A 14,860-nucleotide genomic window follows, 5' to 3' on the forward strand; every position below is an offset into this window, starting at 1 on the left:
AACAGGGAGTCGAGCAGGGCCTGGCAAGAGGTCAGCGTGGATGAACAGGGACCCCCCTGACTTAGGAGGTCCAACACCAGAAGGAAGTGCAGGGAGGCTGGAGGGGGAACAGCCTGCCCAGGAGCAGACAGACACCTGGCCTGTGGGTGCAGGGATGGAGCCAGCAAAGCCAGAGCTCAGCATTGGATGGAAATGGCCATTCACAGGGAGGGCACCCAGAAGGGTTTCTCTAAATGTGTTGTCAGCACAAGGAAGGCAGCTGAGGCAACCCTGGTCTCAGTGGCCAGTGGGGCAGTGGACAGAGTGACAAAACGAGTATAAATACAGCAATTCCTCAGAACCAAGATTCTCACTTAGGATTCCTGCCTCAGAGCAGGACTGTGACCGAGCTGACAGAGCACTCAGGCCTTACATGAAGCCAGGGGCTCAGAAGGAGAGTGTGGAAGCGGAAAGAGAGCAGCTCTGGTGCTCCCTTGCAGTGCTGCTGTGCTGAGAACCTTTTCCCCTTCCCCTCTTGTCCTGGTTTCAGCTGGGATGGAGTTAATTGTCTTCCTATTGGCTGGTATAGTGCTATGTTTTTGAGTTAGGTATGAGAAGAATGTTGGTAACAGTGATGTTTTCAGTTGTTGCTAAGTAATGTTTAGTCTAAAGTCAAGGATTTTTCGGCTTCTGATGCCCAGCCAGTGAGAAAGCTGGAGGGGCACAAGAAGTTGGCACAGGACACAGCCAGGGCAGCTGACCCAAACTGGCAAATGGGGTATTCCATACGATGGGACGTCCCATCTAGTGTACAAAATGGGGGGAGTGGGGGCGGGGGATTGCTGCTCGGGCACGGACTGGGCGTCGATAAGCAGGTGGTGATCAAGTGCACTGTGCATCATTTGTATATTCCAATCCTTTTATTATTACTGTTGCCATTCTATTAGTGTTATCATTATCATTATTAGCTTCTTCTTTTCTGTTCTATTAAACCGTTCTTATCTCAACCCACGAGTTTTACTTCTATTCCCAGTTCTCTCCCCCATCCCACTGGGTGTTGGGGGACTGAGTGAGTGGCTGCGTGGTGCTTAGTTGCTGGCTGGGGTTAAACCACTACAGCCTGTAATGAGTTACATTATGAATGCTCTGCAAAAGAAAACAATCAGTTAATTGCTTCTGAAAAGCACCTGCTCATCATTTTCCTCAGGGCATCCTTGAGCTCCTGGTTCCTCATGCTGTAGAGGAGGGGGTTCATTGCTGGAGGCACCACCGAGTACAGAACTGCCACCACCAGATCGAGGGATGGGGAAGAGATGGAGGGGGGCTTCAGGTAGGCAAACACTGCAGTGCTGATAAACAGGGAGACCACGGCCAGGTGAGGGAGGCACGTGGAAAAGGCTTTGTGGCGTCCCTGCTCAGAGGGGATCCTCAGCACGGCCCTGAAGATCTGCACGTAGGAGAAAAGAATGAAAACAAAACAACCAAATGCTAAACAGGCACCTAGCACAAGAAGCCCAACTTCCCTGAGGTAGGAGCGTGAGCAGGAGAGCTTGAGGATGTGGGGGATTTCACAGAAGAACTGGCCCACAGCATTGCCCTGACAGAGTGGTAGTGAAAATGTATTGGCCGTGTGCAGGACAGCATTGAGAAACCCACTGCCCCAGGCAGCTGCTGCCATGTGGACACAAGCTCTGCTGCCCAGGAGGGTCCCGTAGTGCAGGGGTTGGCAGATGGCAACGTAGCGGTCGTAGGCCATGATGGTGAGGAGAGAATATTCCGCTGTGATCAAGAAGAGAAAGAAAAAGACCTGTGCAGCACATCCCCAGTAGGAGATGGCCCTGGTGTCGCACAGGGAATTGGCCATGGATTTGGGGACAGTGGTGGAGATGGAGCCCAGGTCAAGGAGGGAGAGGTTGAGGAGGAAGAAGTACATGGGGGTGTGGAGGCGGTGGTCGCAGGCTACAGTGGTGATGATGAGGCTGTTGGCCAGGAGGGCAGCCAGGTAGATGCCCAGGAAGAGCCAGAAGTGCAAGAGCTGCAGCTGCCGCGTGTCTGCAAATGCCAGGAGGAGGAACTCGGTGATGGAGCTGCTGTTGGACATTAGCTTCTTCTGGGCATGAGGCACTGTTTGAGAGGGAAAGATGGTGACAAGTTAGAATAGACTTCTCTGAGCTAAACCTAATGCGTTTCTCATAGAAACACCACCGAAGCTGCCTCTCCTATTTCAGAAAGACCTTTGGCAGGTCCCTTTCTTGAGATACATCCTTGGTGCTGGCTGAGGGTGCCACTGGGAGCAGCGGGCTCTGCTGTGGGCTACAGAGGAGTCAGTCCTGACCTACAGCAAGAGGTAAATAGGAACATGGGGTCATCTTAGATTAAATCCATTTGTCATATCAAAGAGCTTTTCAGCATTGTCACTCCCACTTCAACCCAAACTGGGGATTTTGTTCTGAGTGTTTGTTCTGGTTTCCCCATGTCACTTCAGGAGTGCTTTTGGCAGGGAAAGAAGCAAATGTCCTAAAGATGGGGCGGGCTGAAAGGAGAGTTTTTTCATTTGCATCACTAGGAGCCTGACGATTAGGAGGGGACTGGGATATTTTCCTCACATGGACAAATCTCTGAAATGCACCCAAATCCCCCTTCCCTATTACTCTCCAGTGACAAGAACAAGAGGAGCAGGGACAGGAGGACAAAAATGGATAAACACTACAGACCTGCTGCCAATGGAGGCAGGAGAGGGACAGACGGTAGGGCATTTGATAATTTCTTCTCTTCAGGGCTGACCCAACTGAGAAGGTGACTGAGTCCCCATGGCCATAAGGGCAGAGGCTCTGCTGGGTGGGACAAAAGGCCACGGGTTTTCTCCGGTGATGGCAGGGAGGTGCCTGAATCCCCCCTCCCATGGCATTTCTGGGAGCAGCTCCCGCTCTCTCCCTGCCCCTGTCTCTGCTGCCTGGAGCTGTCCCTGTCAGCAGCTGCTTCTCCATCCCCTTGTCACCTCCCTGTCCCTGCTCACAGACCCCAAACCACCCGCTGTGTGCTCAGCTCTGCCCTGCACACCCCTCCTGGCAGCCGGGCAGTGCCCAGTGGCATCTCTGTGTGTGCAGGGGTTAAGGAGCACTTGAGACAAGTCCTAAGGACAACTAGAATCTCGGTGCCTTCTCCAGAGGGGAGAAATATATTTTAATGTCACACTGCACAACCACTGACGAGGATGAGAAAAATTCATAGCAAAGACTCCTTACCTTAAAGGTAAATGCTGCCTTGACGTTCTTCTCCAAAATCCATGCCTAAGCTTAAGCTGTGAGCAAACCTGACCCACGCAGCATGCTGTCAACAGCAGAAGCACCCTGCTCTGCCCTTCCAGGGGTCGTTTCTTTCACCCACACCTTCTCCCCACGCTGTCATGGTGAGTTCCCCGTGCAGGCTGAGTGCTGACCCTGGCAGGCAGCAAAGTCCCTGCTCCACCACTCAGCCCCTGAAACACCAGGACCCTGCTCTGAAGGACAGCCCTGGGCACCCCTGCATGCACACCCGGCTTCACAGCCCTGCAGCTGGTGCCAGGAGAAGGCAGCCCTCATGCCCTGTCCCTCTGGCAGGGCAGCAGGGAAGCCCTGCTCTGGAGCACACCCTTCTCCTCTACAACAGAGAATCAAAGACAGTCCTGCCAGATCCCATACACTGTCAGCTGTGCCAGTGTTCGGAGATCCCTGCAGGAACTGAAGCTCTGTTGCCCTGCACCCACAGACTCACCATGCAGAGGGCTGTGAAGATTTCTCCCGCAGTGAGCTCTCAGCATCCTCCCACTCCACGCTGCCTTTAAGCTCTCTCTGCCTTGCAGGTCTCCTCTCGATGCCTGCAGGCAGTGCCCCCAGCCCTGCTCCTGGGCAGAGCTGTCTCTCTGCAGCGCTGCCTGCTTGCCAGGAGCTCCCTCTGTCCCAGGAGCCCAGCCCAGCTCAGCAGCAGAGGACCAGCCCAAGGCAGCACTTTCTCTGCCCCCTCTGGGCTCCCTCCAGGTGTCCCTGGGCCTCCAGGGGAACCTGCTGGGAAACAGGCTGAAGCAATCACTGATGTTCCCTCCCGCACCTGGGGAGAGACACTGCTTTCCAGCAGGGTCATTGCTCTGCTGAGAGACAGACTTGGGTCCAAGAATCAACTTTTCCAAGAATCAGAGAATCACTGAGGTTGGAAAAGACCCTTAAGATCACCAAGTCCAATGGTGAACCTAACACCATCTAGTCCACCACTAAATCATGTCCCTTAACACCGTGTCTTTGAAATACCTCCTATGAGGTTCATTGAACCACTTCCCTGGGCAGCCTCTTTCTTGTGCCATCATTGGGCAGGACACGCAGACACTGACAGGCAGGGATCTCCTTTAGCCCTGCTGATGGAAGGGATCCAGCTGAGTCCACGGAGGCATCTCATGCTGGGATTGTAGTCCTGGGGCTGGAAGGGGACTCAGCTCCCTCCCATGCCCACCACCAACCCACAGGAGCTGGGATTCCTCTTGCCTCAGTGCAGGTCTGCAGTAAATAGGCACCTGCATGTCAGCTCAAATGACTATGGGTCTCATTAAAATACAGAAAGCCCTAACGAGACGTGTCTCTTCTTGTAATATTCTTCAAGTCTTCAAGGTTTGTACAACTAGAGACGTTTCCTAGTGTAGTTAAGGAGGAAGGTTTCAAAGTTAATGTGATAAAAATGATTTTTTTATTTTAAAGGACATTTTTCATTGCTTTCCATTTTAAAGAAGAGAGCATAGAAGCTTTCTCTGATATTGATGCAGACTGTCTCCTCAGGATGAGTGGACAGGTACAGAAAGCAGTCCCTTGAGGTCTGACACTGTATAGACAACCTTGCTCCTCAACTCTCCAACCTCACCATTTCTGCCTTTGGCCACCTGGGACTTAGATCACTTTGCCTTACATCAGACTTCTCCACCCAAGGCTGAAGCTGGATGTTACAGCTCCCTTGCATCAGCTCCCACCTGCTCTCCTGAGAGAACTGGCTGCACATGGGCACAGCAGGACTTTTGGTCTTTGGAAGCAAAGCAAAGCAAAGCATGCTGAAGTTTCATAAACAATAAAAGACACTCTGCAACCATACGCTAAGCGCAAGCGGTGTCTAATGAGGTAGCCTCTCTACAAGGAATAATCTTATGAGAGATATTTTAGGTAGGGAGGTGAAAAAGGTAGATAGAAACATAATTAAGGAGCTGGCTAAGGAGACAATTAGACTGCTGAAAGACAGGCAAGCTTTTAACTCCCTGAAGCTCAAGCAGCAACCAGATAAGTGAGAGGTATCTGAATGAACAAAGAGTGGGAGAAAAAGAACTTTGGCGAAAGTATATGAAAGATTAGAGGAATTAAATACAGCGTGTAACAGGCAGAATAGTGGTACTAAAGTTACAGGGGAAGATGTGATGGTCAGGTCACTGGTGCCCGAGTAGCTAATACTTGTGATGTCACTCTTGGCTGAGTAGCTGATAGGCCAGGACCAGGTGCATGGCCTATAGAGGCCCATGTGAGGTGACTGGCGGCTGATACCTCGAAAGCGAGTACCTGGCCAATGGGTGTATGTGTACTTGTGAGGTCACTGCTGCCTGAGTAGCAGATAGGGCAGCAGCAGGCCCGTAGCTTGTGTTGGTGGTTTTCAGGTCATTGGTGTCTGAATAGCCAATAGGTGAAGGAGCAGGCCAATATCAGACATAGGTGCTTTGACACCACCTGTGGCTGAGTAGCTGATAGGCTAGGAGCATGGCCATGGCTGTGTGTGAGCTGTTGATGTCACTGGTGCCTGAGCAGCTGATAGGCCAGGAGCCAGACCATAGCTTGGGTAGGTGCTTCTGATGTCAGCAAAGTAACATTTAGACCACGCCCCAAACCGGCTTTTTGGAAGAACCATCATCAGCAGGAGTCCATACAGCGCACACACGTGTAACAGGGTAAATCACGAGCACACAGTGGCGGCAGCAGGAGGGTGCGAGGTCATCGTCAGCATAACCCATGAGCACACAGCTGTGGCGGTAAGACGGTATGAGATCACGTCCCTGATGGCACCCCATGGACGTGGCTCTCAGTGCAGAGAGGCCGTGTGCATTAGAGGAGCATCATGGCAGATGGGAGCTGCCTGGCCCCGTGCCCGTGAAGCCGAAGGAGCAGCCCCTGCAGCCCTGCCCTGGGGTGGGGGTGGCTCAGGGGCACTGCCGGGATGTGCCTGGGCACGGCACCAGAAGGAAGCCACAGACCTCTTCCCAAGGCGCTGCGGGGGGAACTCCAGGTTTCCTGCACTAACCTTGGGTCACCTCTGACACCTCAAATGTCAGCAGGTATTTGCATCTAAAGGACTCCTCCTTCCCTCCATCTCCTTGAGTGACCAAAGGAGATGAGGCAAAGAGCTCGCATGGAAATACCCATTTTTGTACACCTGACCAGAAGCAAGAGGAATCCAACCTCCTGTGGTTTGTGGTGGGCATGGAAGGGAGCTGAGTCCCCTTCCAGCCCCAGGACTACAGACCCAGGATGAGATGCTTCCTTTAACTCAGCTGAACCCCTTCCCTTGAGCAGTGGGAAAGGAGCTCCCTGCCTGTCACTGTCTGGGTATTCTGCTGGATGATGGGACAAGGACAGGTCACATTTAGGCCTAAATCTGTCTCTGAGCAGGAAAATGACAGTGTCTGAAAGGAAGTGTCTTTTCTTAATTCTTCCTCTTAATTCTGATTCAATACTTTCAAGGACATGTCCATGGGATTTCTATCCTGCCCAAATACGAGTATTCAGAACGTGTATTAATTGTGGGAGAAGAAATATTGACCTTATTGTGTGCTTGCCTTGCCAGTACTCTCTCTATTACGCTGTGGATTTAACCTCCCTAAACTTCCCAGTGTTTCTACCTGTCCTTATTCAACTCACCATGGCTGAAGTCATGTCTTCAGAAGCCTACCTGGACATGTGCACTTCCCACTGTTCTCCAGAGGGCTTCCTCCTCTTACCCTTTGGTCATTCAGATCCCTCTCACCTATCACCCTGCTTTGAGCTTCAGGGAGGTAAAGCTTCACTGTCTTTCAGTAGTCTCTCTCATACTCCCTGGTAAAATAGCCAGGTTGGAGAGGTGAGGAGGAAGGTTGTCCATGCCGTGTCTAGCCTCAAGGGACTGCTTTTCCTGTATGTCCACACCTCCTTAGGAGACACTCTGCATCAATATCAAGTGGAGAATTCTTCTAACACTTCTTTAAAGCAGTCATTGAAAACATCCTCTTTACCTCCCCTCCTGAAACCTCTCTGATTAGCTACACAAGTCTTCAGTACTTGAAGAAAATGATGGAAGAGTCATGGCTTGTTAGGGCTTCTGGGATTTCAATAAGCCCGTGGTGTCTTTGGGGCTGTGTCCATGACGCTCAGGTACTGGGAAGAGGCTGAGCAAAGCTTTCAAAAGCAAAAACCTGAAGTACCTTGGTGAGGTAAGGAAGAGGGTCAGCAAATCCACTACTATGGACTTCCAGAGGGCAAGCTTTGGCCTGTTCAACACACGGGTTGAGAGTTCCTTGGGAGACAGTTCTGAAGGGCAAAGTGGTCCAGGAAGACTGGACATTCATCAGGACAGAAGTCTTAAAAGCTCAGGAACAGGCTATTGTCATGCGCCACACAGAGAATTGTCGGGGAAGATGACCAGCCTGGCTGAACAGGGAGCTTTTGCTGGGACTCAGGAAAAAAAAGGAGAGTTTACCATCTTTGGAAGAAAGGACAGGCGACTCAGGAAGAGTACAGGGACCTTGTTAGGTCATGCAGAGAGAAAATGAGAAAGGCAAAAGCTCAGCTAGATCTCAATCTGGCCACTATTGTCAAAGAGACAACAAAAAATGCTTTTACGTATATGTTAACAACAAAGAGAGAGCCAAGGAGAATATGCACCCTTTATTGGATGCAGAGGGGAACATTGCCAGCAAAGATGAGGAAAAGGCTGAGGTACTTAATGCCACCTTTGCCTCAGTCTTTAATAGGGAGACCAGTTATCCTCAGGGTACTCAGCCCCCTGAGCTGGAAGACAGGGATGGAGAGCAGAATACACCCCCCATAATCCAGCAGGAACTAGATAATGACCTGCTACACCACCTGGACACTCACAAGCCTATGGGACCAGATGGGATCCATCCGAGAGTACTGAGGGAGCTGGCAGAGGAGCGTGCCAAACCACTCTCCACCATTTATCAGCAATCCTGGTCAACAGGGGAGGTCCCAGAGGACTGGAGGCTTGCCAGTGTGATGCCCATCTACAAGAAGGGTTGGAGGGAGGACCTGGGGAACTACAGGCCTGTCAGCTTGACCTCGGTTCTAGGGAAGATTATGCAGCAGTTCTTCTTGAGTGTGCTCACATGGCACATGCAGGACAACCAGGGGGTCAGGCCCCATCAGCATGGGTTCATGAAAGGCAGGTCCTGCTTGACTAACCTGATCTCCTTCTAGACCAGGTAACCCGCCTAGTTGTTGCCTATTTCTGGCGTGGCGACCTGGTTCAGGAACGGCGAGCTCCGTCCATCAGCTTGCAGACACCAATGTGGTGGACAGCAAATGGCGTTTATTGGTGATCGACACAGCATTATATAGCTTGGGTTTACAACGTCACTTCCATCTGCTTACGTCATAGACTAAACGCTATTGGCTATCCGGAGAGGGGCCCTATATTTCCGTACAGCGCGACGTCTTCCGACCGCCAAGCCCTATCTATCCACATTTCCCCCCTCCTTATGCTTAACTATATAGGCTAATATAACCTATAAATATCTTAATACTTAACGTTAAGACTTAACTTCGATACTTAGCCCTGAGACTTATCTATAAGATATAACTATAGGACTTAACTTTAATTAAACTTAACTCTAAATAAAAAAAAGGTATATATCAAAATCTTACGGTAACAAACATAAGGCACATTAGATAGATATATTTCTAAATTAGTTAAAACGTAAGAATCTTAAAAAATATGTGTCATAAAAATAAAAAGATAAGGCACAACAAACGGGTGGAAGTTAAGGGGTAACTGGTAATAATGGGGTGTAACTTGGGGTAACTGAGGGACAATTGGGGGTAACACTGAGTGGGTATATTCTTATAACAGTTGCTGGCGTTCTACCAACATAATGTTAGCCCTCTCTAGCCGGCTCTTGACGAACGACACAATCTTATTCAGTATGCAGGGTCCAGAGATCAGTGCTATCATGATCATTGCGATCGGCCCTATCAAGGTAGATATCAGGGTGGTTAACCATGGTGAATGGTTAAACCATGATTTAAACCAACTTTGTTGTGCCTCTCGTTCCATTTTCCGTTTTTCTAATCCTTCTCGCAGTTTGGCCATAGTGTCTCTCACTATCCCGGTGTGGTCCGCATATATACAACACTCTTCTCTTAGTGCAGCGCACACCCCCCCCCATTGTAAGAACATCAGGTCTAATCCTCTTCGATTCTGTAACACTACTTCAGATAGTGATCTAATTGATTGTTCCAATGCACTTATTGATTGTTCAATTCTAGCCAGGTCCTCATCTACTGCCACTCTCAAGGTGCTAAATTCTTTGTTGCGCCAAGGATGCTACTCCTGTACCTAATCCCGCACCTCCTATGATCATTAGAGTAGCTACCGTTAGCGCTGTGAAGGGTTCTTGTTTTGACAGATGATGTTCTGGGGTAATTTGTGAGTCATAGGCAAATTCTTCGGAATGGTAAAATATTTTAGGGAGTATAGACACTTGGACACAATATTCTGAGGACTCATTAAATTTTTTTAACGACAAACAAGGTGTAACTCCAATAGTAGAACAAACCCACTTGGCATTTTTGGTCGGTATTAACCACTCGGAAGGGGTTTTATATTGTGTCTTATTAACACACAGTTGTTCTCTGTGCTTTGGGACTTTGCCTACACACACGCCCCTTCCCACCACCTGTGACAATGTAATGCCTTGTTTTTCTGTGTCCCATATACACTGGGCCGGATTTGTACCATTTGCCTGCATAGGTAGGTCACTCACTCCTATGGCCTCGTAAAAGGGTGGTCTTATTCCGTAACATAACCAGCAATGCTCTGTAAGATTCGAATTTGTTTTTTTCAATACTTGGTAGCTAGCTTGCATCATTTTCCAGAGAGGATTTCTGTAGCATTCGCTACATATCAAGGTGCCACGCTTAGATCACTGGTCGGCCTGGACCAGGGAAAGAGACAGATAACACACACAGTGTGAGCGCCAACTTCCGGCTTTTATTGCACAGTTAATTCCTTTTATACTAACAAGGGGAGGTGGGGTTACAGGTACATCACAAAGCTGCAACTAACCCTCTAACTTTCCGTGACAACGCGAGATCTTCCGAACGCCGACCCCTACAGATTTCCATAAGGGATTCGGGTGCTATTGGGAGCCGCATTTTCGGTATTATCTGTGGTGCTATGTATTAAAGGTTTCGATGTTGGTGGGTTAAGAACCGGGTTAGGCCCGAGTGCTTGGGGTGCTTGTGGTATGGTCCTAAGGATTTGTACCACTACTCCCGGATCTTTGAAAGCGTTGTGAATAAATACTGACCACCTTCTTCCCACAATCCAACCCGTATTAGCTGGGTTTTGGATTTCCAGAATCAAATGGGAACAAGTACCTCTTTCAGCCAGTAATCCATCGCGCGCAAATTTTGGATGGTTACACCTATTTGGTCCCCATCTTACCCGCAAAAAATTTGTCCTCTCTTTCTGGTTTCCATCTATCACTTGTTACAATGGTCTCGCATCCCCAATATCCACAAAACCAATATCCTGGATAGTTACAATAACTCTTTCCTGGATTTGAACTGGGACACCAATATGTTCCCCATATTGACTTAGGTCCTCCAATTCTGGAGAATAAATCAAAATTTGTTATCGTAAAAGTTGGGGCGCCTACTGTCACGTTTTCTCTTATCACTCGATCACTAGTAAGGTCTTGTAGGATCCACCTGAATGGCCGATGGGGATTGTAATCTGATTCTGCCTTTCCTGTAGTGACAAGCTCCGAAATCAGGATCACACAAAGGCATCGCAGCCTCCCCCGGTGGCGTTATTTCGCTGTCGTCCGGGCTCTGCCGGTGCGGAACTCCCAGGTTTGGACAGGACGCTTGCCGACTTGTCATTTTTTCTTGCCACCGGGACATACGGGTTACGGGGGTGTCCGATGATCCGGTCCTGTGGACAAAAACTCACAGTTTTCATTAGTTTTATTCTGGAGGTCCGGTTTAGTGGACTTAAGCGGACACCACCTAACTTCTCCATCTTTTTTGACGGCGCCATACCCTTGCCCTGTAAGGACTAGCCTCCACCCTTGTTCCCATTCTCCCAGCTCATTTCTAATTATAACCAACGGGCCTTCTTCTAGCGCTCAAGTGGCCCAATGTTTTTGGGTAGGGCTTTTCACCTCTTCCCCTCTGGGGAGTTGATTCAATGATAGCAGAGCAGTCGCTAGTAAGCGTGCTTGGTCTCCCGGGGGAATGGCGTTGACAAAACCTTCTGGTTTTGCTAATACCTCCAATTTAGAGTTCAGAGTTTGATTCGCTCGTTCTACTATGGCTTGTCCCGTGCTATTATACGGGATGCATTGTGTTAGGGTGATACCCCATTTCAAAGCAAATGCCTGGACTGATTTAGAGACAAAGTTCGGACCGTTGTCTGTTTTGATCTGATTGGGGACGCCAAGCTACGCCATGGCTGTCAGCCAATGTTGAATGGTTGCTTTGGAGTCAGTCCTAAGGTGTTGAGTGGCTACGATCACTCCGCTATATGTATCTACGGTTACCGCTAGCCAAGCTCGAGGTTTCAGCAACTGGCAGAGTGTAAAATCCGTCTGCTGCACCTCAGAGGCCTTAAGACCTCTGGGGTTGACTCCACTGGACCACAGTGGTGTTTTCTGACAGTGGGGACACATGGCTACTATGTGTTTCGCGTCAGTGACTGAGATCCTGCATTTCTTCGCTAATGCTTTAGCTCCAATGTGGAGAGACTCGTGTAACTGACGGGCGTCTCTTAGTGTCCACAATCCTTTTGCAGCGGCATCTGCTTTGTCGTTACTGGTTTGGAAAAACCCTTTAATTGGGCTGTGGCTGTTGACATGGATGACTGATATGGTGCCCTTTCGCGAAGAAAGTGCTTCTTCCAGCATTAAGGTTGTTGTAGATGTTGCCATGCCAGGCCCCAACATGGCCAAGCAAAGTTTGGCTACGAACATCGAATCAGTTACTACGTTGAGATGTTCTGTTGGGAACAGTCCGCACGCTAGTACTACGGCCGTCGCTTCTAGCTGCTGAACTGAAAGAGCACAATCAGTCATTTTCATGCAGTGCCATTCTGCTCCCGATTGCCATACTGCTGCCGCAGTTGAGGTTGCTGATGATGCGTCTGTGAAGACTGTTGGTCCTGGTTGGGGCCGGTCCATGATCTTCCGTGGGAAGTCGATGTTAACAATTGTCAGCATATGAGTCCAGGGGGGCTTTGTGGCGTACCGGACTTCTCCACCAAATCCGATGAGAGCCATGGCCAGATATTCTGACATTGCTACTGATTGCGTTGGGAGCTGTTTGCGGAAGGGTAGGTATATCCTGGCAGGTTCGATGCCTAGGTGTCTTAGGGCAAGTTTTCTGCCTTTTATGATGAGATTACTGAGGCACTCGACTCCCGGAGAAAATGCACGTGACGGTTTTCCTAGGACTATCCATTGTATTGGTTGGGCTTTTTCAGGGGGGCCCTGGGCTAGTGCTCCTACTCCCCCCTTTTCAGTGAAGTGCACATACAGATCAAGTGGTATGTTCGGGTTCCACCTGGCGAGCGTGCTTGATGACACCTGTTGCTCGATAAAGTCGAGAGAGTTCATTGCTTCTGTCGTCAGAGTTTTTTGTTCCCATGGGTTCTTTCCTTTCAAAAGATCATGCAGGGGAGCCATGATTTCGGGAGGGATTAGGACAATATTGCGGAGCCATTGCAAGGACCCCACTAACTGTTGCATATCATGGAGTGTCTTAATGTTCCGGTGGATTTTTATTTGGGGGGGGGTTACGTAAAGACTTGTGATCCCCACTCCCAAAAAACTTACACATGGTCCTCTTTTAATTTTTGCGCTCGCAATTTCAAACCCGTTTGCTTTTAGAGTTTCTGAAATCGTTGACACCAGCTGGTCCACCTGACTTCCTGTCGGTGCAGCGATCAAAATATCATCCATATATTGAATGATAGTCGCAGTCGGGTCACTACACTGGACTGGTGCCAACGCCCGATCCACCGTGATCTGGCAGATGGTAGGTGAGTTGACCATTCCTTGGGGCAGCAGTTTCCACTGGAAGTGTAGGTTGGGGCGTTGGCTCTTTGGAAACACGATAGAAACAGCAAAGCGCTCCTTGTATTCCTCATGCAGGGGTATCGAAAAGAAACAGTCCTTAATATCGAGGACAGCACAAGGTTGTCCTTCCGGTATCATAGAGTTCATAGGCAACAGCATTTGGACAGGGCCCATTGGTTGGATTGTTTTGTTTACTTCACGCAGGTCATGGAGGAGACGAAACCCTTCGCCAGTTCGTTTAGGTATTACAAAAACTGGGGTGTTCCACGGGCTAGTGGAGGGCTCTATGTGACCTCGCTGTAGTTCGCGGTCAACTAGCTCAAGGAGAGCATCCATTCGAGGCTTCGGCAGGGGCCACTGCTCAACCCACACTGGGTTAGACGATTTCCACGTCAGTCTAATTGGTGGAAGTGGGTGTGCAGCAGTGGCCCTTACGGTAAATTTGTCACCCTGGCTTTTAAGAGGGCTAAAGTGTCCCTTCCCAATAGGGGTGGGACTCCTGACATGACATATGGAAAAAGGGTGATGGTTTTCTCCAGTCCCTTTTCAGTGTGAAGTGTGATTGCTACCAATTGAGCACTCCTCCGAGCTCGGGTTAATCCCCCGACTCCACCCACCATGGGGGCGTCTTCCAATTTCCAGCGTGGGGGCCAATTCGTTTCAGGAATAACTGTAACATCTGCTCCGGTATCGATCAAAAAGGGGACACTAATGGTGGTGTCATTTGAGGTATTATAGAGGGAACAGATCCCCCACACCACTGGCGGGTTGTCACATTTTACTGCCCAGGGCCACCCTGGGGTCTCGCCCCCAAGGGGTGGTCCTTGCTGTCCCTGAGATAGGGGCAGATTCGGCTGGGCCGTCGGTTGGACCATAAAGTTGGTCGCTTCTCGAGGGGGCAGCGGGTTCGGGAGCACTTCGCCCCATCTGGGGTTGGCATAGTTGGGCCGCCTCACGTCCCAAGTGGGAGAGGGCTGTGCGCGGCCCGGGTGCCCTCTCCCCCGTCCGTTTCCCTGGTTTTTGGATCTGCATTCCTTAGCAAAATGTCCTTTCCTTCTGCAGGTCCAACACGGTCCTCTGGGTCGGTTCTGGTGCGGGGGGAGCGCTGCTGGCGGGTCCCCCAACCAAGGGCAGTTTGTGACAACGTGGCCCGCCTGGCCACATTTAAAACATGCCATCACATCAGCTATTGCGGTGCGAACAGCCACCTGAATCGGGGCTAGATGCTCTTCATTCGCGACATGCTTAATCATGTCTGTGATACTTGACCCCGCCGGCAGTGATCGTAGGACTTCTTTGGTTTTTGAATTACATTGTTGACGTAAACAGTCTGCAACGACTGGGCCCTTGGCCTCTGCAGGCAGGGTCGAGGAGTCAACCGCTGCTTGGAGGCGATCCACAAATTGTGTAAAACTCTCAGTTTCATTTTGCTTTATTGTGGACCATGGTGATGGCTTGGCGATAACTCTAGAGACTGTGCGAATAGCTTCTCTAGCTGCACGAGTGGTTGTCATAACTTCGTGGGCCCGCAAGCCT

The 14,860-nt window shown here is 50.0% G+C and overlaps 1 protein-coding gene across 1 annotated transcript; it reads right to left on the bottom strand.

The window, feature by feature from the left end:
- Positions 1–1,141: 1,141 nt before the first annotated feature.
- Positions 1,142–3,929, bottom strand: LOC142025749 (olfactory receptor 14J1-like). Its single transcript, XM_075018425.1, has 2 exons — positions 3,733–3,929; positions 1,142–2,103 (listed from the first exon to the last, which is right to left on the bottom strand). The coding sequence occupies exons 1-2, from the start codon at positions 3,776–3,778 to the stop codon at positions 1,142–1,144; spliced, it is 1,008 nt and encodes a 335-aa protein (XP_074874526.1). The 5' UTR covers positions 3,779–3,929.
- Between the last annotated feature and the right edge of the window lie 10,931 nt (positions 3,930–14,860).

The sequence above is a fragment of the Buteo buteo genome, chromosome 30 (genome assembly GCF_964188355.1).
Source record: "Buteo buteo chromosome 30, bButBut1.hap1.1, whole genome shotgun sequence".
Lineage (NCBI taxonomy): Eukaryota > Metazoa > Chordata > Aves > Accipitriformes > Accipitridae > Buteo > Buteo buteo.